Source organism: Triturus cristatus, chromosome 9 (assembly GCF_964204655.1).
Source record: "Triturus cristatus chromosome 9, aTriCri1.1, whole genome shotgun sequence".
Lineage (NCBI taxonomy): Eukaryota > Metazoa > Chordata > Amphibia > Caudata > Salamandridae > Triturus > Triturus cristatus.
In genome coordinates this window covers 903,445,230-903,467,324 of record NC_140592.1, presented here as the reverse complement: position 1 = coordinate 903,467,324, position 22,095 = coordinate 903,445,230, and the positions used below count along the sequence as shown (strand labels likewise).

The 22,095-nt window shown below is 45.2% G+C and overlaps 1 protein-coding gene across 1 annotated transcript in view; it reads right to left on the bottom strand.

The window, feature by feature from the left end:
- ATG2B (autophagy related 2B) overlaps positions 1-22,095 on the bottom strand; it is a 1,039,004-nt gene that overhangs the window by 553,092 nt on the left and 463,817 nt on the right. The window contains exon 25 of the mRNA XM_085626438.1: positions 9,017-9,109. Within this exon, the coding sequence (XP_085482564.1) occupies positions 9,017-9,109 (93 nt within the window). The remainder of the gene's footprint in view (positions 1-9,016; positions 9,110-22,095) is intronic.

Genomic DNA, 22,095 nt, shown 5'->3' with positions numbered 1-22,095 from the left:
CACTGCGGCTTCCTGTAGCTGTGTCAATGGATATAGACCAGGTTCCTTAGGGGAACTACTCACAGGGTCATATGGAGGAGGGGGAGCAGACAGGGCACTAGGGGTATCAATATTTGAGGAGTCCTTAGACATCTCACAAAAACCCGCCATGAAGCTAAGGTGGCTTCTCACTTCTGCAATTTAGCTCCTGTATATTTACTCTTAAGGTGTGTAACAATGTGCTCTAATATTTTGTCATTGAATGCTCCTTCCTTTGGCCAGGGATATGTGTGCTTTTGAGCCTTAACCCACTCACTATAATAATTTTACAACCTCTTGTGGTCACCTGGAAAGGTCTTTTGCATGTGCTCTAAGGGAGTCTCCATAGTCCACCCGTATTTCTAACAATGTTTGCAATTTAACTTGTATCTGGTCCTCAAAAAAACATCTGTCAAATTGTCTTTTCAGTCATCTACTAAACATTATACATTACAATAACATTATGCAACAACATTATAAAACAAAATCACTTCGAGGCCACATTTCTACTTACATATTTACACACACATTCACCATCAACAGTTAAAACACTCCAACTACTTCTAAATGTTAATCACCATTGTTTTGACTCTAAATGATAAAGGCAGTCAGCAGCAACTGGCAACTTCCCTCCACACTTAAGATAGGATAACTTTCAAACCACGCGTCTTATAGACTATGGAATGACTTCAGGACAGAAGGTCCAGGACGTTAATTCAAGTCTTCAGATTGTATTTGGAGGTAAAATTTACCGACATCAGCCTTTCAGCTGTCCCTCTATGTCAAATATTGGAACACATATTAGAAACCCAACTTCGAATCACTCACACTGATCACTTCCAACTTTATATTGGAAAAAGACTCTACCGACTATGCAGCACCACACTTAATGTTGCGCAACACATGTACACAATCTTGCATGCAATAATCTTATATCCTTATATTTACATTACATCTGGGTTTGCCATTGCCAGAGAGACAAGTCACATAACATACAAAACATGGAACAAAGTTCATGTTGTCTTCACCTTAAAGACGGTACAAAAGGGGGTGGTGATGGACGGAGCATCAGAACCAATCAAACATTCACACCCAGTCAACAGATCTGGGTTTGATCCATCGCCGTTGTTTAGCCCACTCTGCCATCCAAGTTTGGTGGCAGTTCGGGCTGGACTGTTCCCATGAGGCACAGGGTCAGACTGATTTGCATATGGCCATGTCTGAACTGGGGTGGCAATGTGGGCTAAAGAACGGTGATGGATCAAACCCAGATCTGTTGACTGGGTGTGAGTGTTTGATTGGTTCTGATGCTCCGTCCATCACCACCCCCTTTTGTACCGCTTCACCTTAAAGAAGCAATCACTGGGTCCTACCCTCCGCCATGGATAGGCAGAGACACGGTATCTGCTTACCTCATCAAAGATGCGCAATGATCTATGCAGCAAGAGTAGGGCGGTATTCCGCTGGCCACTTCCCTCCGCGCTCAAGTGAGAATAGCCCTCAAACCATGCACCTCATAGACCATGTAAGGACTTCTAGACATTAGGTCCAGGATGGTAATGCGAGTGTTCAAATTGTATTTGGAGGTAAACGAAATTAGTGTTTCAATCGTCCCTCTATGTCAAATATTGTAACACATATTGGAAACCCAACTTCGAATCACCCACATTAACTACTTCCAACTTTATATTGGGAAAACACTCTACCGACTATGCAGCACCTTTACTTAATATTGTGCAACACATGTACACAATCTTGCATGCGATAACCTTGTATCTCTTATATCCTTATATTTACATTACATCTGCGTTTACCATTGCCAGAGAAACAAGTCACATAATATGTACAAAACATGGATCAAAGTCTGCATTGTCCTTAACTTAAAGACGGCAATCGCTGGGTCCTGCCCTCCCAAGAGCAGAGCTTTACAGAACATGGTGTCTGCTTACCTCATCAAAGATGCGCAATGATCTATGCAGAGGGGGGTTGGGTGGTATTCCAGTGGTAGCAATCGGTTGAGGGCAAAAGGGGCTCCTATGCTGGCTCCCCAAATGCCGCACGGAAACTTAAATACAGAAAAAAAGACTTCTCTTTGGCAGGGCAATCACAGCTTTATACTGTCGCGACAGGGAGAGTAGCTATCTCCACACAGACAGACAGCTGGTCTCAATTTGCTGCTTCACAGGCAGTCACTTTTTACTTAGTCAAACAATGCTGCTTACAAAAAGTCAAATAATGAATTCTTTAATAGTTACATATTGGTTAAAAGAAAGTTTCATCACCTGTGTCCTTAACTTCTTAACCTATTTCTTACACATCCTTTATTGCCGTTCTAACAAAGCTTAACAAACAAACTATTCTCTACTCTTGAATGTATGAGTATTTGTGTGTGTGCTTTATCATTCTGCTTCCAAGACCTCTTATCAGATTCTGTATGCTCTTGGTCAAATCAATCACCTGCTCCTATTGTTTGAACATGTTTTCAATTTGCTGAGAACACAGAATACGTGCCTGTGTGCTAAGTTCATAAATTCCTTCATGCTTAGTAACACAAGTTTAAGACCTTGCAGCTCAAGGACTCTATTTTCAAGTGAACTCTTCACCTCTCTGGCATCAGCGCGAGATTTAGGCTTGAATTTCTCTTTCACCACGTATACTTTTATATAGTTTTCTACTGGTGTCTGCTGTAGCAGCATTTCTTTGTTTTATTTGCTCTATAACACTGGGAAAAGATGCAGTTTCGCAAATGTCCAAAACTCTTACCAATAACACCCCAGACAGTTAATGAAAACTCAGACAGTTGGTAGAAAGATTTGGGAGAATGAGGATAAAGACTGGAAAGAAGCACTGAAGCGCCCAAGAGAAGCAGGAATTCAATTCAATTTTAAAATGCTCCAGCACCAAATATTACATTAAACGTATTTTCATAGACGTCAACTCCAAAAGATCGGTCTGTCCCTCATAGGCACCAGCCTCAAAAGTAAAACACAAGAGGGTACACTCAAATAAAGCCTTTGGGGACGCAGGCTGATACAACACTACTGGAAAAGAAATGTCCGTGGTGATAGGCAAAGAGATCCAATTTGCACCTAAACCTACCACACTAAGGGTTTCAGTAGAGGAGAGATACAAGATACAAGTAAATGTGCTGGGTGTTGAAGTCTCTGGTGGCAAAGCAAGACATGAGACACTAGAAGAAACAGGTGACCTCTCACACTGTAGCAATGGAGGATTGGAATGGACATGTGCTTTAAGGGGAAAACAAAGTGATATATGACGTGAGAAGATGCCCAATAAGTTCCACATTATATTGGGCACTTTGAGGGCATATCTGAGGGGTTAGAAGAAGAATAGCTGGGGAGATAAAGGTCAACAAATCTATTGAGGGAACCCCTCCAAGACTAGAGGGAAAAGGGACGTGGGAGTTGGTAAGGCTTGAAGGATTACCCTAGTGCCAAACAGTATTCAAACTCTTAAAGAAAAAATTATTATGTCTTGTTGTAACGGAAGCGGACGACCCACAAAGGAAGAATGGTGGACATATGTACCATTTTCGCCCCCTCTTATCCCCTTGTCGCAGGAAGACTGGTATCAGGCTCCCGATACCTTGACTTGGAGTCAAAGCGACGGCCAGGTTCCCTTTAATTGGGCGGAGGACACAACAACGGACACACCCCCTGATGACGTCCCGACGTCCGCGGCGTCAAATGGAAGAGAATCCAGGAAGTGGACAGACGGCGATTCCCGGAGGACTGCAGTAGGAGAACGGAGCAGCGGAGAGGAGACGAGTGGAGGAAGGAAGGACGAGGAGGAGTGAAGGCGAGGAGTCAAGACTGAGCAAGGAAGAAGACAAGACCAGACCAGGAGAAAAATCGGGACACTACGCAGCGCCCCGCCACGTTCCCAGGGGAGGAGCGTGGCTAGGACAGGTACGAGACCGCGTAGCGGGCTGGGTGGGGTTACGGGAACCGAAGCCTCCCTAGATAAGTACTGCTCCCTTCAACTGGTCGCCGAGAAGCGTGTTTTGTTATGAGCATTTTGTTCCCCCTACCCCTATTTGTGTTTTTCCTCACGTTATCCGGGGAAGTCACTTGGTGCACTGCTGGGACACGTGCAAAGGGGAGGGGGGACGAACACTGTGCACTACTAGGGGTCTCCTCACTCCCGGTCCTAGGGTCAGGCGTTCTTGTGCTGAAATTGCACCACTGACCAGAGTCTTTTTTCCTTACTTTTGGGGGCCTCCCACGTTCCCGGAGAACACGGACGTCACGAACAGATCGCCCGACCACCAGGAATCCCAATCACCCCTGGAGGAAGACTCCCCGTCACCCCGCACCACGGACCCGGCCATATTTGCCCGCGAAAGACTGACCAGTAGAAAGAAGAAAAGCTATATTTCAATAAAAACCCGTTTGCCAAAAAGAAGTGTGTCGTCTGTCCCTGACCAGTTGTTACACTTGTATAAAAAAGCATTGGCATAGCCAATAGGTCTCGCCTTTGGGACCTTATAAGTGTTTAGCCATGCAACAGTTGATGTTGTTGCACCAAAGATATTGTACTGCATAAATAAATACTTATAAGGTCCCAAAGGCGAGACCTATTGGCCATGCCAATGCTTGTTTTATTTTGTTTTTTTAAGTAGAAATGCTGCATTGGTCGCAAACCATGACTAATTGGCTGATGAAGCTATACAAAAGGAAGTGATGCATAGATGGGACTATGACAAGCAGTACGACACCTTTTTTACGACTGGCTTGACAGATGATGGACCTATGTCTCCAAAACTTCTCAGAGAATAGGCCCACAAACCGTGTAGGCCCTCGCCCTAATTTTACATCCTGACCTGTTACTTGCTCCAAACGTCACCATATGAAATGAAGGCTAAGCTGAGTGTAGCTTCTTATAGCGCTTAAGTAACCGAAAGATGACACACAAGGCTCTACAAAACTCCTTAATAATTCACAACAGCTGACAGAGCACCAGCGCAGAGAACTGAAAAGACGGGGAGTTAATAAACAAAAACGCATATGCCTGACCCGTAGTCACATATTTGTCAACTACTGTGAACGGCTGTTTCAAGCGCTGTATTATAAGCATTTCGAGGGCGGCTACGATGCGAACATTCTGCTGCAAGAGAAATAAAAAATCCACTTAAGCTTAATTAAAATAACAATGTTTAACATTTACATTTACACTCCGAGGCGGCTCCCCGCGGACGCCTCCTCATTTGAAGCCAGCACTGACAAAGCCAAGTGTTTGGCATCTGAATAGTGAACATGTTAGCCCGGGCAGAGAGAAGTGGGAGGGATGCGTGCGGGGCAGTGCAGCGTCTTTTACAGCACAATGGGCGTTGCGCGCCTGAACCGAGTGGAGCACTGTGGCCGCAGTAACAAAGGGTACCATATTTACAAGGTGGTGTTAAACCACAAATAGTGGCTTAACGCCACTTTGTAAATATGGAGCAGGGCATTACACCGCTGGAACATCGGTAAAAGTGACGTTTCGGTGGCGCAATCCCCTTGTAAATATGCCCCCGAGTTTGCTCTATGCCTTCCAGTCTGACATGTGACTGACTCTGCCCCACCCCTCTGAACGGCAGTTCAACTCACTGTCCCTGCCCTGAAAGCCTCCCAGGCGACTGACCCCCTCCTGCCCCACTGGCCTGAATGCATTATGATATCACCCGGCCCTGCTGACCTGCGATACATCTTTATTTGGCTTTGCAGTGTAAGGGTCTCAATCACACACAGATACAATATTTATTCTTAATAATTAAGGATTTAATGTAGAGTTTTCAATGCTTTAGATGATACACAGACATTAGCGCCCCACATAAAGAAATAAGGGAACAGTGTGCTCCCCTGAGACACAGCGCAGGACAGGGCAGGATAGGGTAAGCCAGGGCAGGAAAGGACAGGATAGGGTAAGACAGGGCAGGAAAGCACAAGATATGACAAGACAGGGCCGGAAAGGACAGGGCAGAGCAGGACAAGGCTGGGCAGGGCAGGACAGGGGAGGACAGGGCATGGAAGGAAAGGGCAGGATAAGGATGGACAGGGCAGGATAGGTTAAAACAGGGCGGGCAGGAAAGGGCAGGACAGGGTAGGACAGGACAGGGCAAGACAGGGTAGGACAGCACAGGGCATCAAAGGGCAGGACAGGGGAGGACAGGGTGGAGCAGGACATGACAAGGCTGGACAGGGGAGAGCCGGGCATGGTATAACAGGACCGGGCAGAGCAGGAAAGGATGGAGCACGGCAGGGCAGGACAGAACAGGACAGGTGCCCCCCCTTGAAATAAATTCAGAATAGCAAGCATCCAGACGATGCTGCTACCAAGTTTTAACTTTCAGCAGTTAAAAGTTGGAAAGAAGTGACCGCAGCAGCATTGAAGCAATAACATAACCGGGTTGGAGCATTCTGGGTTTATTGTGGCCACTCAATGCCCCCGGGCGTGTTGAGCGGTCGCCCCCTTTTAAAGCAGGTATGAAGTCAGGGGTCGAGCCAGGCTTTCATCATTTCAGAGCTAACAAAGACACCAATGGTTATTTACGTGACAAGAGACAGTTCAGCTTGGAGTATATGGGCAGTCATGCGAGCTGGCTGCACGGCTCGTGTGCGTGGACACACATGGGTCATCTATGCCCAGACACACATGGGGGCATGTGGGGGCAGACAGGCCAGAGCCTCTGAGAGGCCAGCGGGTCTGGGTCAGCGTCAGCTTGCCTGCTCGCCCATCACTCTAGTACACTGCCTGACAGCCTGAATCGGGCACAACTGGCTTCGCCCCAGCCGTCCAGGCTTCTCCAAGGTGGGGGTGCATTGATAACTGTATCTTGTGCTGTTCCGACAGGGGGTGACTGGCCACACAGTGACCCTGATATACAGGGATTCACGCCCTCTTTTTCTAGGTGCATGCCAAACTCCTTTGGTGACACTAAAGAATGTCCGGGCAAGATAAAAATAAAATAACACTGGTGCAAAAATCTAGCAACTTCTTATTAGATGTATTTTTGCAATTTTGTGTTAGGGAAAGAGATGCACTAGTTGTGCCAGAGAACAAAGCGAGAAAACAAAGTGGTAAACTACTTCAAAAAATGGACGGGCCATTTTTGTTTATCACTGATTTAACAAAATGTATAACAAAGAAATAACATTGCTTTCTAAGTAAGGCTTTGTTTAAAAAATGAGGCAGTTAAGTCTGTATTTACTGTGCAGGTTTTATAAAAAGAAAGCAGGCTGGTTTTGCTTCAAACTTAACATCACCTCTTGCCAATACCACTCCAAGAGCCAACATTCTCATCTCGAGGCTTTACTTGCGAGGCACCACGCCCATCAAGCACAGCTTCATAGATCCTCCACTCTCGCCCCCAACAAGTAAGTCAGTATCGCCAGTACTAGCTGCCAGTATTTCACTTGCGGTGGGGGAGAACCAAGCCATGTGTAGGGAATCGTCCGAGAGTAGCCCACATCTGCGCAAGTCACCAACCTATTGGGGTACATCTGTGTCTACTTGTCCAGCGTCAGGTAGGTTCTGTGTAGATAGTGGGACTGTATGAGTTTGAACCTGGCTTTAGGGGAGACCTGCCACACCTGCTCTCTTGCCCTCTGTCCCAGTGATCGCCTCAAGCCAATCCGCACTCCCCAGCCCTTTCTGTTGATTCATTCCCCTCCATCCAGGCACCAACGCTGCCGGGGAAATGTCACTAATTGCCTGCACCCAGCTAGCTCCATCATCCTCACCACACCATGTGTGGCTTGTCTGGAATAGCAGGCTGATTTATATTTTACAAAATAGCTGTTTAAAGAAAACCAAATTGTCTAGATGTGCCAATAAGGAATGTATCTCTGTAACCATATGATGTATAACAACTCACTACCATCTCTGGCTATCCAAGGCGGCAAGCATTTAATGTATGAAAGGCCCTGTGGAACCTTGCTGCCAAATGGAGGGGACTGATACAGGCTGTAACATCCCACTTGATTAACCATTCAATACAAACCGGACATGCCTGCAAAGACCTGAGAGATCTGCCTCATGATGCTGGTTACCGGAGGACACGCCCCCTTCCCCCCCAAAAAAAACACCCACAGGTCCGGAATAGCACTTTCTGTGTGCGCCAACATATATTATAAGTGATAAAAATGGATGAATGCAAATTAAGTTCCTCCCAGCAAATCTGTTTACTTGATGTCTCATAATGGCAGTGATATAAATGAGCGCTGTCATTCAGTCTATCTTGCCGTATCTCGCTCACCTCACCGGTTTCCATCAGATCCTTACCTGCTGCAGCAAGCATAGGCAATCGGATCAGCAAGAAAAAATAACACTGTAGTTGGACCCGCAGAGATGATCCGAGCTGCTGGCATGCCACAAAGTATAAAATGATGTATCTCTTAAACTTCTCATCCATCACACCGCCAAGTGCCGCGTTCCACTACATAATAACCGCAGTGCAGTGTCGGCATACACAACATAGAAACACTTACCACGTAGTCCCAAAGCAAAGGCGAAACACTTCAAAACTACACATCCTATAGTCTGGAGGCAAAAGTGAAAGCGTTTCCCTTACGGGAGCGAGCAGCACCAGGAGCGATAATTGCTAACACATGGCGCCAACGCTCGCTCCCACAAGGGAATCGCCAAACATGCATGCGTTGCCATTGAAAGCAATGCAACGCATGCACATTTTTGCCCGCAAAGCTGTGCCGATTACAAAAGGTCTTTTTCCTATGTAGCGCATGCGCGCTGCGTAGGCGAGACCTAAAAAGGGTCCAAGCACACTGGAACTACATGAAGATCAAATAAAGAGCAAAAATGCCTGTAACAAATGTAATTATTGTTATGTTATTTTGCGAAAAACAAAAAACATAAAAAAGTCTATTTATATCAGGGTTCACAAAGACATCAAAGACATCTTGGAATGCTTTCTTATTTCTGTCTACATCAGTTTATGTTTTCCAAGAACACACAGTTAGTTAAATATGTTTACAAATACCGAAGAGTCGATGCCAGCTTATCCAAGGCAACACTTCTGGAGATACTGAACGTTTCCACAGTCAGAAGAGCCCTGGTTGGCAAATGCAGGGGTCTAGACACAAACAAAAAGAAAATATGTCAATCCATATTAATTATATATTATATATTTTAAATTATTCACAGTGTATGCTATCTCTACCTCCAATGGCTGCCGATGCAGCAACAGGTCAGAGTAAATTGACTGCAAAGCTGAATGGGATGACTCTAACCTCAGCTCTTTGTATTTGAGGAAATTATCTTTCAATCTACCCCTTGACAAAACTCAGCCATGTAAACTATCACACAATTCTACTGGCTTTAGGGGGCCTGTGATTAATAGATGATCTTGTTTTGCTGCTCTGTACAAGGAATCATTAGTGAGAAGATGTTCAGTGGCCCACTCAAACGAAGGTCAACACAGATCCTAAGGAAATTATATTAAAGCAACAGTATGAGATAAGATTACATATCTGCAGATATTTCAATGTTGTCTTTTTTGCTGCCATGTAAGATCATACTTTGTAGTTATTATTGCAACAAGCATGCATATTTTAGTTTGAACTGCACACAGCTCACCTACATTAATATTAAGCAAGGAAGGTGAGGAGGACAAATGCATTTACAACTTTTTAATTAGAACATAAAATTTAATTTTGAGAAATTAATAAAGAAAAGGTGTTCAGTGGATGCAATACAAATATTCAGGGTTACTAACTGTGACCACAGAAAGCACCGGTGCATTCACCTAAAGAAAGCTGTGGCAAATCCTTTACTCAAACAGAATCAACTCAACTATGTTTGCTGTGCAATTAAAGACCACGAGATTTATTGCACAAAGGAAATAGTATCTTGTTTATGTCTATGTGTTTGAAAACATGTGGAGAATATTTAAACTGTGATGAAATACGGCTCTTGAGGGTGCCAAAGGTTGAATGAACAGCCGAAATGCGTTCTTGTGGCAAGCACTATTTTTCAATTAAATTAAATATTTTCAAGATCGAAGTGTAGACTTTCTCTTTACTAGGGAGAAATTGTGGTGGAAGTTAAAAAGGGCGTGGTGGTGTTGCCGCCTTGTCTATACCACCAGAAATCTGGAAGCACACCAGCAAATCACAAACCCAGGATTGTATGTAACAGTTGGTGAGCCTCCGAGCATCACATCAGATAATTGGAGGAGGAATGGGAAGAATGCATCAGCGTATGTTCGATGCTGGGAATCATAAGGGCTACCCTTGGCGGGGACTGATGCTCTGGGGTAAGCCCAAACACTCTTAAATATTGAGGCTACGCAGAGCCGGGCACTGCTGAAGGCTATCAGCTGAGCAATGAGATCAAGACGAGAGACTTGGTAACTGACAATAGCGCTTGATTTTGATTTACAGCGTTCTGGCTGACATTTGTGGATTAATAGAGACAAACGTTAAATAATAAGTGTTTTGGGAGACAACAATTGCACGTTTTTCAAATGCAGAGACTGTACATTTTAACTGAAGGTGATTAAGAATTTGAATAGCATTTTAAAGGAGCCACAAGTTTTAAGATGAAATGTACGTCTTGTCACTGTCTCGAGAACTAAGGGCGCCGGAATACTGCAATTAAGTCATTAATTTCCTCTACTGCACTTTAAACTGCAAGAAGTGCTGCTGAGCTTTTACATGGTTTTTAGGTCTCGCCTGAGCCAGCGCATGCGCTGATCTGGCGAGACTTTTAGTAAGTGGGCTTTAAAAAAGCTTACCACACGCTTTTGCTTGTGGCCTAATGCTTGCGTTTATGTGCACAGTTATGCGCAGAGGCGCCATCTGGCTTTCCTCTCCCGTCATGGCTCATTAAGCGCATCGCTCGCCACTCGCCAGATGTGCCTCGTGCCTCCTTTTTTAAAAAAACTTTTAGCACGAGGCGCGCGCACGCACACACCACTCGCATGCTTGTTTTCTTTTTGTCCACTCTCCCGCTTTTCTTTCCTTTAATTACTCGTGTTTTTAATTCGCAGTTTGTTTTAACAGCTTTTTTAACCCCTTTGATGAATTAAGCTACTTGTATTTTTTTGCTCTCTGATTCGAATCTCCATCTGAACCCGAACGGCAGCTGACACGAAAACTCCGCTTCGTAACAAGGTATGTGACTTCTCACCAGAGTGATTACCGAGGGCGAAGTAGATTATGGGTATCTCCGTTGTTTCCATTTCAGAGGTGTAAAGGCTCTAATAAGACCTGCCAGTGTCACCCCGCCCACCATTTTTGGTAGTACTGCTCACCAGATATGTTTTATGTTTTGACATCTCTCCTCCCCACCCCCGTAATGCTTTATACTCCCAATATGTTGTATTTCTTCCAGTGAGCGTTCACGTTATTCCGTTTGGTGCTGGATGTTGTCCCCTTTTTGGGGGGAGTTAGGTGGGGGCATCATTCTTCACTGTTCCTCATTTGGGTAATTGGATATTCGCTAGACTAGCAGCGCACTTCTGTGAAATTATGACAATTAGCCTGCCTGGGCTATTTAACTTCGTATACAGACTGTTAATAGGAATGGCTATTCTTAGTAGCAAGAATATATGCAAAAAGTGTTGATCGTAGCCTCCAGAAGGAGGCGCAAATACTTCATTTACATTCTAGTTTGTGGACTGTTGAGCCATTATTATTGAGTGTGGTTCCAGTGTACTGAGGTACACAGTCCCTGCAGCTGGGGAGGTACTTGGCAGTGTGCAGCCTTTTGGTTTAAGGTTTGGGTTTCACGCTGTAAGGGTACTCTGGAGTCCCTGTACTGGAGTCTTTTGAACGCGACTAGCATTTAAGCCACAGAACATGCCCAGACATAACACTCTGCAAGGACGAGGGAAGAGCAAACTACCTACCCGAGGCCGCTGGCTCTTAAACGGCGGCAGCTCGCAGTAAAGTATTTTACTTTCTTTGGGCATAGTTCATGTCTCTGATGGTTCCACGAATCAATCGAATGCATTAAATATTACATTTTTCTAATCTGGAGTAGGCGCTCGAACTAGTCACTTAAAGTAAATGATTATTGTTCCTTCGGAATATTTTACATTTGTGTTTTTAGGGACCTATAAAACTTAAAAGTGGCATCTTCTGAATGCATTCTTGTTATACCTTCCTGTTTTCCACCCCCATCTGCCCTCCTGTTATCCATCTCCACCCACCTTTGCGTTTCCCACCCCACCCGATTGCCAAAGCAAATAGTTCGCCCATAGGTGAGAGCGATGGGCTTTGCCAATGCTTGTGGAAAGGCTTTGACAAAATGCACCAAAGCTCTACAAAGCTACCAGTTTGCCACACTGCAAACCATTGAGGGGTTTTGGCCAGATTCTAATTTGCACATTCAAGATTAGCTTCATAGTAGCCATGACCCAAACAAATTTGGGGTTTGCATCATTATAATGTTTGTCACTTCATACGTTTTTTAATTAAAAAAATAATTCTTTACTATCTAAAATTCTTTCGTTGTCGCCATAAGAAATATATCTTTTTTAAATGAAAGCCGTTGTTTTCACAAATAAAGCATTTTTTTTAAACATAAACCCATTATTTTTTAAGCATAATTGTCTAGATCACAGACACAACACCTTAACCCAACAAGCATTGGTAAAGCTAATAGGTTTCGACTTTGGGACCATATAAGTGTTTAGCCATGCAACAGTTGATGTTGTTGCGCCAAGGACATTGTGCTGAATAACTAAATACTAAATACTTATTAGGTCCCAAAGGCGTCGAGACCTATTGGCTATGCCAATGCTTGTTAAGGATAGCCTTACAGAGGAAAATGATGAGCATAAGTCCTTGAACATGGGACGTTTGGATCGACGTGACCTCAGACTGATTAATTAATCAGTATGAATGGGCCCAGGGGCTCTACCAGTCAGTTGAATTGGCGAAGGACACTCGCAAACGCTGAACCAGTAAGTCAACTGGGTTTTTAGAGACCATGTAATGCACTGATTAATTTATATTCGGAGAGAGAAAAGAGAAGGGTGAAGACTAATTGAAGTTGTTCTGAAATGGAACTTTAAAAAAAATTAGAGCACTGAGCCGAGATGGCATGTCGGAACAACAATAGACTAGACAACATTCTCTCTGAATTAGTATATAAATAAGACCCACATAAATTTAGGGGGAGTCATTCAGTTTGCTAATTATAAAATGTGCTGAATAATTGCTGTAATAGTCGTATGCAGACTGGAGTTAATTTCCCACAATGCCTCTTAATGGATTATGAGTATAAATTGACACATCAAAAAAGAGCTCATCCACTGTGAACAAGACAGAGAGCCAACATGGATTGGTGGTGTTTGGGGAGATGCGGATGATTTTTGTCAATAAATAATTGGAAATGATAACCTCCCAGGAGTGTAGCGTCATCTTTATGTGGACAGACAGACACACACCCACACATACATTTGTTTTGCAAGCACCATATGGCGAGGACTACAAATATACAAGAAAGAGAAAAATACTTTCCAAAGTGAAAGGAATGGGTTTAGGATCAGTGATAAATGTAAAGCATGAAAATTCAATTGAAATTTTAAATCTTCATTAAATCTAACTGGGAGGACGATACAAATCACAAAATATCTAAAATGTAAAAACCCCATACACTATACACGCCTCAATTTACACTTGCGATATGAATTGCAGTGGAAGCAGGAAACAACCGGAATACTAGAGTGTTGTTAAGGGGAGCAGAGTGGAGGGGTGTAGAGTGGAGGGGCGTAAAATGTGGTGGTATTAAGTAGAGTTGAGTGGAGTGGAGTAGAGTGGTGTGTAGTGGAGTGGAGCGGTGTACGGTGCCATAGAGTGGAGGGGTATAGAGTGCCATAGAGTGGAGTAGAGTGTTGTAGAGTGGAGAGAGGCGTAGAGTGGAGTATGCATAGTGTGGTAGTGCACTGACATTACAGAAAACACATTTTTAATTGAAATAACCATTACATTTGCATAGGCGAACAAGTTACTTACCTTCGGTAACGATATATTTGTCAGAGACATAGATTAGTTATAGGTTCCTTACTTTGTGAATTACCCCTAGGTGTCAGACTGTATCCAGAAAATTTTTCATCAGCAGTACCCCTGCACGCTGAATGGTGGCGTTGGTCGGCTCCGAGGTCGTCGTTGGCGCCGTGGTCCCCGGGATGATGTCGCAGCAGCTACTTAGATGCCGCCCACACAAGCTGACGTCAGTTTTGTACACAACTTTCCACGCCAGAAGCGCAGAGCCATGCAAGACACTGACCACTGGTGCGCAAAACTAGGGCCCTGAAAGGAAATCCTTAACCCTAGAAGTCAGTTCGCAGAACGGGGAGGATGAGCGGGGTGGTAAGGAATCTATAACTAATCTATGTTTCTTACAGATATATCGTTACCGAAGGTAAGTAACTTGCTCATCTGAAAGAGACAAATAGTTTTAGATTCCTTACCTTGTGAATAGATACCCCAGCAATACTAACCCCGGAGGTGGGTCTGCGAACCAAGTTCACATCATAAAGTCCTGGAGAACAGAACGGCCAAAAAAGCTGTCTCTCTGGACTTGGCTGTCCAGACAGTAGTGCTTCGTGAATATGTGCAGAGAAGCCCATGTCGCTGCCTGACAGATGTCATTGAGGGGAACTCCCCATCCCAAAGCAGTGGTAGCTGCCGTCCCCCTTGTGGAATAGGCACGTAGCCCCACAGGAGGCTCCTACTTTGCCAAAGCTTTAATACACAAAATGACCCATCTAGAGATGGTCCGTTTGGGTTCGGCCCAACCCTTTTTAGCACCCACGTAGCCAAAAAAGAGTTGGTCATCCACCCGGAATCGTTTTGTGCGATCCAAGTAAAAGGAAAGCGCACATTTTAGATCCAGACGGTGGAGTCTCTCTTCCTCCTTAGAAGGATGAGGAGGCGAAAAGAAGGTGGGCAAAGTGATGGTCTGACCAATGTGGAAGGATGAATGCGTTCGAAGGACAACCTTCTCCGGATGAACAGCCAGAAAAGGAGGTTTAGAAGAAAGAGCTTGAAGCTCACTCACCCTGCGCGCAGAGGTGATGGCAACCAGAAAAGCAGTCTTTACGGTCAGAAGCCTAAGAGGACAGTTATGTAGCAGCTTAAAGGGAGCGCACATAAGAAAGGTTAGAACTAGGTGCAAGTCCCACTGGGGCATTGCGAAGGGAACAAGAGGAAAAAGATGAGTAATGCCTATAAGGAAGCGATTTACAACAGGGGACTTGAAAAGAGAAGGCTGATCAGGAAGCCTAAGGAAGGCTGAAATGGCCGAGAGGTAGCCCTTTATTTATTTTTTATTTATTTAGTGTTTTCTATAGCACGAACATGACCCAATCCTGGGTGTCAGAGTGCTTTACAACTCAACAGCAATTAGTTTTGTTCATAGTTTACAAATTACAAATAATAAACATTGCGTCTTCTAGGCGACCACTCAGGTTATAGTAGTATATGACATGACATATTTGCATATAAAATCATTCCTAAAGAAAACGTGGAGTCAAAACTGGATGAGAGTTGCAGGACCAGACCGATATCCATGTGGCTAGGTAGAGGTACCTTCATTAGCCAACGTCCCAGAATCTTGTGTATGGACTAGGGTATCCAAACAGGTCTGACTGAGGACCATATGAGAGACTCGATGAAATCTCCCAGACTTGTGCAATCCTCAGAGTCGTTACTCTGATAATACCAGTATAATCAACCTGTTTATCTTCACCTATTAGCCCATCTGGAGAAAAAAAGAAGAAAAAAAGAAGCTTCAGGAACGACTAAAGGTCTCAATGTAATCGTGAGAAAGGACTTGGCCTCTTTTTTGAATCGCGAGACAAAGGTTATTCCTCTGATCTTCGGTGGCAACGCATTCCAAATTGGCTCTCGAGAATGCTCTGTCGTAAGTTCTCTTCTTATGGAAAATTGCAGGTTTCAGTAGTAAATCAGCAGCCCCCCTCGAAGACCTAAGGCCTCCTGAGATCATAATTTTCTGGGCAAGGTAAAGTGGAGTTTTATAGTGTAGAACTTTGTGTGTAATACATGCCATCTTTAGCTGAATTCTTGCCTCGTACGGTAGCCATTTGTGCAGCATTCAGGCAGGCTTTTAGTGGAGCTGTAGAAATCTTAGGCAGCCCTGCTAAAGTTGTGCAGCCAAACTCAATCCTTGAGATAACCAAGGGTTGGACAGCTGTTTTCAGGTCAGCAGTGTCGATGAACGGTTTCAATTTTCTGAGATAGCTCAGATTGAATCTCGCATGTTTAGATCCTTATCCAGCGTGATTCCAGGTGACTTGGTAGAATCAACTAGCGTCGGAGTACCATTTAGCGCTTTGATCAATTTGGTCCATTCCTTGATCATCGTGGAGGATTTAGGAGGGGAGATCAGAAGGAATTCTGTTTTCTGTGAGCTGAGTTTAAGATGATTGCTTGAAAGCCAGTGAACGGTCTTTTGTAGAGCTTGGTTCATTATGTTGATCTCTTCAAGCGATGTGATCTTCATATACAGCTGGGTGTCGTCTGCATACACGTGGAAGGAGATGTTAGCCTGCTGCAGTGCCTCAGTGAGTGGCTCAATGAACAGGTTGAATAAGGATGGGGATAGAGTTGAACCTTGAAGAACTCCAATATGACTCTGGGATGGAAGGGATAGCATGTGGTTCACCAAGTATCTTTGCGATCTGTTCTCTAAGAAAGAATGAAACCATTTTAGGAGAGTACCCGAGAGACCCATCCTATTCTCCAGTCGGTCTAACAGCTTGCCATGATTCATAGGTTCAAATGCTGAAGATAGGTCGAGGAGGACTAGTAGACAGGTTCCTTTACGGTCCAGAGCAAATAGAGCATCATCAACTATGTGCAAAATTGCGGTTTCCGTACTGTGGTCTGGTCTAAACTAAGCCCGGGCATAGTGCTCCGCTCCGCCCACGGAGTGTACGTAGCTCTGCCTGCTTCGCGGTTTACGAAGTAGGCATAGCAGGCAGCGCTACGCACATGCCAGGGCAAAGCAGAGCTGCCCGCCAGCCGCCGCCCGCCCGCATTTTAAAATAATTTAAAGAATTTTAAACTAAGTAAGATGCCTTACCTGCAGTGCGGTGTCCCGGGGCTCCCTCTTCTTGGTTGACGGCAACTTCTTCTCGCGCATGCGCGGACGCCCGCGCATGCGTATTTCTCGCGAGACTGGACGCCGCACCGCAGGTAAGGCATTTTCTCTTATTTTTAAAATAGTTTAACTTATTTTAAAATGAGGGCGGGCGGGAGGCGGGCGGCACGTTGTGGGGCTACGCAGAGTGTGCGTAGGTTTGGCCACACTACGCGATGCTCCAAGTAGCCCCACTACGCCCAGGGTTAGTCAAACCCTGATTGGCAGTCGTTTAGCAGCTTATATTCTGTGATGTGACGGTTCAGTTGTTGGGCACATTTTTCCAAAACCTTGGTCAGTAAGGGAATGTTTGTTACTGGCCTAAAGTTGTTTGGGTCCGAAGGATTTTCGGTGGGTTTTTCAATAGGGGGATGACCGGTCTGTTTTTAGGCAGTCAGGAAAGGAACCTTGGGAAAGCGATGCATTAATAATTTGAGTCCAACTAGGGATGACCATGAGGTTGACCGTAGGCCAACATTTTGCGGGAAGAGGATCGTTTTAATGGTTGTTCGGTGTTAAGGACAGCAAGGTTTTAGCGATATCTTCCTGATCATAAAGCTTGAAGGTTGACCAATGGGCATTATTTTTGGCCACTGTTTGTGCAGGCTGGGCTGGCTGCTTTTCTTTAGTACTCTTCTGAGTCACGAGTTTGTCAGCAGTAACCTTGAGTTTTCTTTCCAGTGAGCTAGCTTTTGAAGTAAAAAATGCTGAAAAGCCTTCACAGCTCAGAACCGATTGAGCTGTTAGTTGAGCGGCTTTGGCGAATTTTTTTGACTGATCCTTTAGTAGATCAAAGGGTTTTCTCGGTCTGTTCTTAGCATTATCAAGTTTTCTAAAAAGGTATTTTTTGACTGTAGTATGCTTTTATTGTAGGCTTTCCTGAACTTTCTTAGCTGATTAAGATGTAGTGAAGATGGGAGCTGTCTCCATTTCCTTTCTGTAAGTCTTTGCTTCCGTCTTTCTTCATTCAGAGAGCCGTTGAACAATGGGTTTTTATCTTTAACTTGTATTCTTTTAAGTTTTAAAGAGGCAATGTTATTGATTATTTTAGACATCGTGCAGTTGTAATGATCCGTAAGCTCACTGACGTCGAGCATTTCAGGAGGTGGTTGGAAGTTCGTTCTTGCAACTTGCTGTTAGCGTCTCCATGTTCAGGCCTTTCAGTATCTCTAACCCATTGCTTAGGCTTGACTGCTTGTGTAGCTCTTTTTTTCTTAAAGGATGTAATTTGGAAGGTGATGATGTGATGATCCGACCAGTCGCAAGGGACAATAGCGATTGAATCTACCTCCTTTTCTTTAGAGATGATCCAGTTTAATGTAGCGCCTTTAGAGTGAACTGGAAGACCACAAGCCTGCACTACAGAGTGTTCTGCTAGGAAGTTTTTGAAAATATTGACCTGATTATCTATAAGGTCCTTCCAATGTAAATTGAAGTCCCCTAAAAAGATATCAATGGAATGTGGATCTGAATTTGCTGTGATAATTTCCATTAGTTGGTCTATGAACAATGCGTTTTTACCTGGGGGGTGGTGGAACGTGTGTATTTATTTATTTTATTTGTTTATAAAGTTCTATATAGCACGAACAAGATCCCGAAGAATATCAGAGCGCTTTACAAAAGATGGAAGGAAGGTAATAAGTGCAATGTCGACATCAACAAAAGCATAACAAACATTAATAATTACCGTACAAAGGGGTCAAGGGAGAATAGTACAACAGCTAATATATAGTGGGCTAAGAAGGGGGCAAACGGTAAGGTACAGAAGAGTAGCATCAATGAAGGTCTAATAGTTGTAGGATCAGAGACTTCGAGCGGATGATCATAACCCATTTTAGTTAAGAACTTGTTCATTAGGAATCTTTTAGCTTCCAGTTTGAAAGCAGCCGTGGAGGAGAGTCTGCGTACTTCCGGTGGAAGAGAGTTCCAGATCTTCGGGGCAGCGCCGGAGAAGGCTCGTTAGCAAGTTCTCTTTTTTCTATAGATTTGTGGTTTCAAGGGGAAAGAGTTCACACTTCTTGAGGGTCTACCATCCCCGGATACTTCGCTAGGTATCTGGGGGGTTTGAAACGGAGGGCTATGTGTGCCAAACAAGCCATCTTTAGCTGAATTCGAGCTTCGTAAGGCAACCATTTAAGGGATCTTAGGACTGGGGATATGTGCGTGTTTCTTTTGGTACCTGTAACCAGTCTATCCGCAGCGTTCATAGATGTCCTTAGTGGAGCCAAGGTATATTTGGGGAGGCCACAGAGCGTAGCGCTGCCATAATCACGATAACACAAGCGCTTGGACCACCTGCTTGAAATCAGATTGTGTAGTTTAAAGTGCTGATTATCTGAGAGACTTAGTGAGAGCCCCAGGTATTCACAGGACTCAATAGGGTCAGAGTGAACTTTTGAGATGGCAATGTTTGATCTGTGGATACAGGCCACTCCTCCACCTCTTTTGTTTAGCCGAGTCTCACAATATTGTAGTTGGGCGGAACCAATAGGTCTAGGCACGGGGACGATGCATTATTAAGCCACATTTCCGTTAGAATAGCTACGTCAATACCCTGCTTCATGATTCGGTTGGCAATGTCCGCTGCATGTTTCATTGCTGAACGGCAATTCAGTAGTAAGCATAAAAGCTGTTTTGTAGGGGTATTTTGAATAGAGTCTTGCCCTACTGGGATTAATGTTATTTCTTTCACCGTGTTGGCATTTAACTATCTAGGATTCACCTGTGTTATTCTGTTTACATTGAGCGGAACCACTGTAACTGGTTGACTCTTTCTCTTCGGGTAGGGACTGGATGACAACTTATACGATTGTAATAAGGATTGTGTTTCTGAGACCATCAGATAACTGAGGTTTTTACGAGGACAAATAATCCTATTTAACAGAGGCAGAGGGGTCGTGTTAGTCATGTCATATTTGCTGTGTAATGAGAGGGCCCAGAGCAGAGGAAAAGAGAACCTCAGAAAGAGGGGCAGAAAGGGGGTCCCCAGCCTTTGCTGTGCACCATGCCACAAATGTATTCCATCTACAGGTGTATACTGTCTTAGTGAGGGACGCCTAGCTGCCAAGATAACAACACAGACTTCGGGAGGAAGGTCAAAGGCCGTCAACTGTCGCCGCTCAATCTCCACGAAAGGAGTTGGAGACTGCACAGGTTCGGGTGGAGGACCGTCCCCTGCTGCTGCAACAGAAGATCCTCCCGAAGAGGCAGTCGGATCGGAGGATCGATGGCCATGTGTAACAGCTCGGGATACCAAACTCTTCGTGCCCAATCTGGAGCCACCCAGGATGACTTGGGCCCGGTCGCACTTGATCTTCTTCAGCACTCTGGGCAGAAGTGGTATATGCATATAGAAGACCGCAACTCCACTCACGACGAAGAGCGTCACCGAGCGAGTGCCGCCTTCGAAATTCCAACGCGAAGAATTGCTGACATTGCGCGTACTCTTCGGTGGCGAATAGATATAACCATAGCTCTACCCACTGCTGAAAGAAACCTTGCGCCACCTGTGAGTGAAGACACCATTCGTGATTCATCTTGCACCTGCGGCTGAGTTTGTCCGCCCTGGCGTTCAGAGAACCTGCTAGGTGTTGAACCACAAGGGATATGCCCCGATGTTCCAGCCATGTCCAGAGATGGAGAGCCTCTTGACATAGGGTCCACAACCCCACTCCACCCTGTTTGTTGCAGTACCACATGGCGGTGGTGTTGTCCGTGAACACATGCACTACTCTTCCCCGGACAGAGGGAAGGAATGCTTTGAGTACAAGACGAATCGCCTGAAGCTCCAGAAGGTTGATGTGAAGCCCGGACTCCGCCAGAGACCAGAGGCCTCTGATCTCTGCCTCCCCATGTGGCCGCCCCATCTGAGAAGTGATGCATCGGTCACCACTGTGAACTCTAGTTGGGAAAGAGAGAGGGATCTGCCATTGACCCAATCCCGGCTCGTTGGCCACCACTGCAATTGGCATTGGCAGATCTGAGATCTGGACGCAATTGGACAGGTTCCCCTGATGCTGTGCTCACTGGAACTTCAGGTCCCACTGCAAAGCCCGCAAATGACATCTGGCATGATCCACTAGCAGGATGCAGGAGGCCATCAGACCCAGTAGCCGCAGGGTCACCCCGGGATAGAGTCTGAAAGATCGGAATCATAGCCTGAAAATTCCGGACTCGCTGCTCAGGAGGATAGACCCGAAACTGCATCATTTCCAGAACCGCTCCGATGAAGAGGAGCTTCTGAGAGGGAGTCAGGTGTGACTTCGGCAAGTTGATAGAGAACCCCAGCAAATGCAGGAGGTTTGCCGTAGTCTGGAGGTGGGAGACGACAGCCTGGGGCATGCCCTCGTTCAACAGCCAGTCGTATAGATAGGGGAAGACTGGAACCCCTGATCTGCGCAGATGAGCTGCGACCACGCCATCACCTTTATGAACACCCAAGGGGCAGCACAGTAAACTGAAAGTGCTCTTGGACTACCGTGAACCGCAAGTAGTGCCGGTGGGCCGGCAGGACGGGGATGTTTAAATAGGCGTCCTGCAAGTCAAACGCTACCATCCAGTCTCCAGGGTCGAGGGCAGAAAGGACCTGAGCTAGCGTCAACATTTTGAACTCCTTCTTCCGGAGGAAGCGGTTGATGTACCTGAGATCCAAGATAGGACGCATGCCTTTGTCCTTCTTGGGCACCAGAAAGTAGTGGGAATAGCAACTATGACCTACTTCGGGGGCAGGAACTCGCTCAATGGCTCACTTGGCCAAAAGAGCCTTAACTTCCTGTTGGAGAAGGGCCAGATAATCCTCTGTCATGCGATGGTACTGAGGTGGCATGGCTGGGGGGGGAAATTGGAAGGGGAGGGAGTAGCCCCTTCGGACAAGTTTCAAAATCCACCTGTCCGATGTGATGGTGCACCAGTGGGGGAGGTGATGGCGAATCCTGCCACCCACTG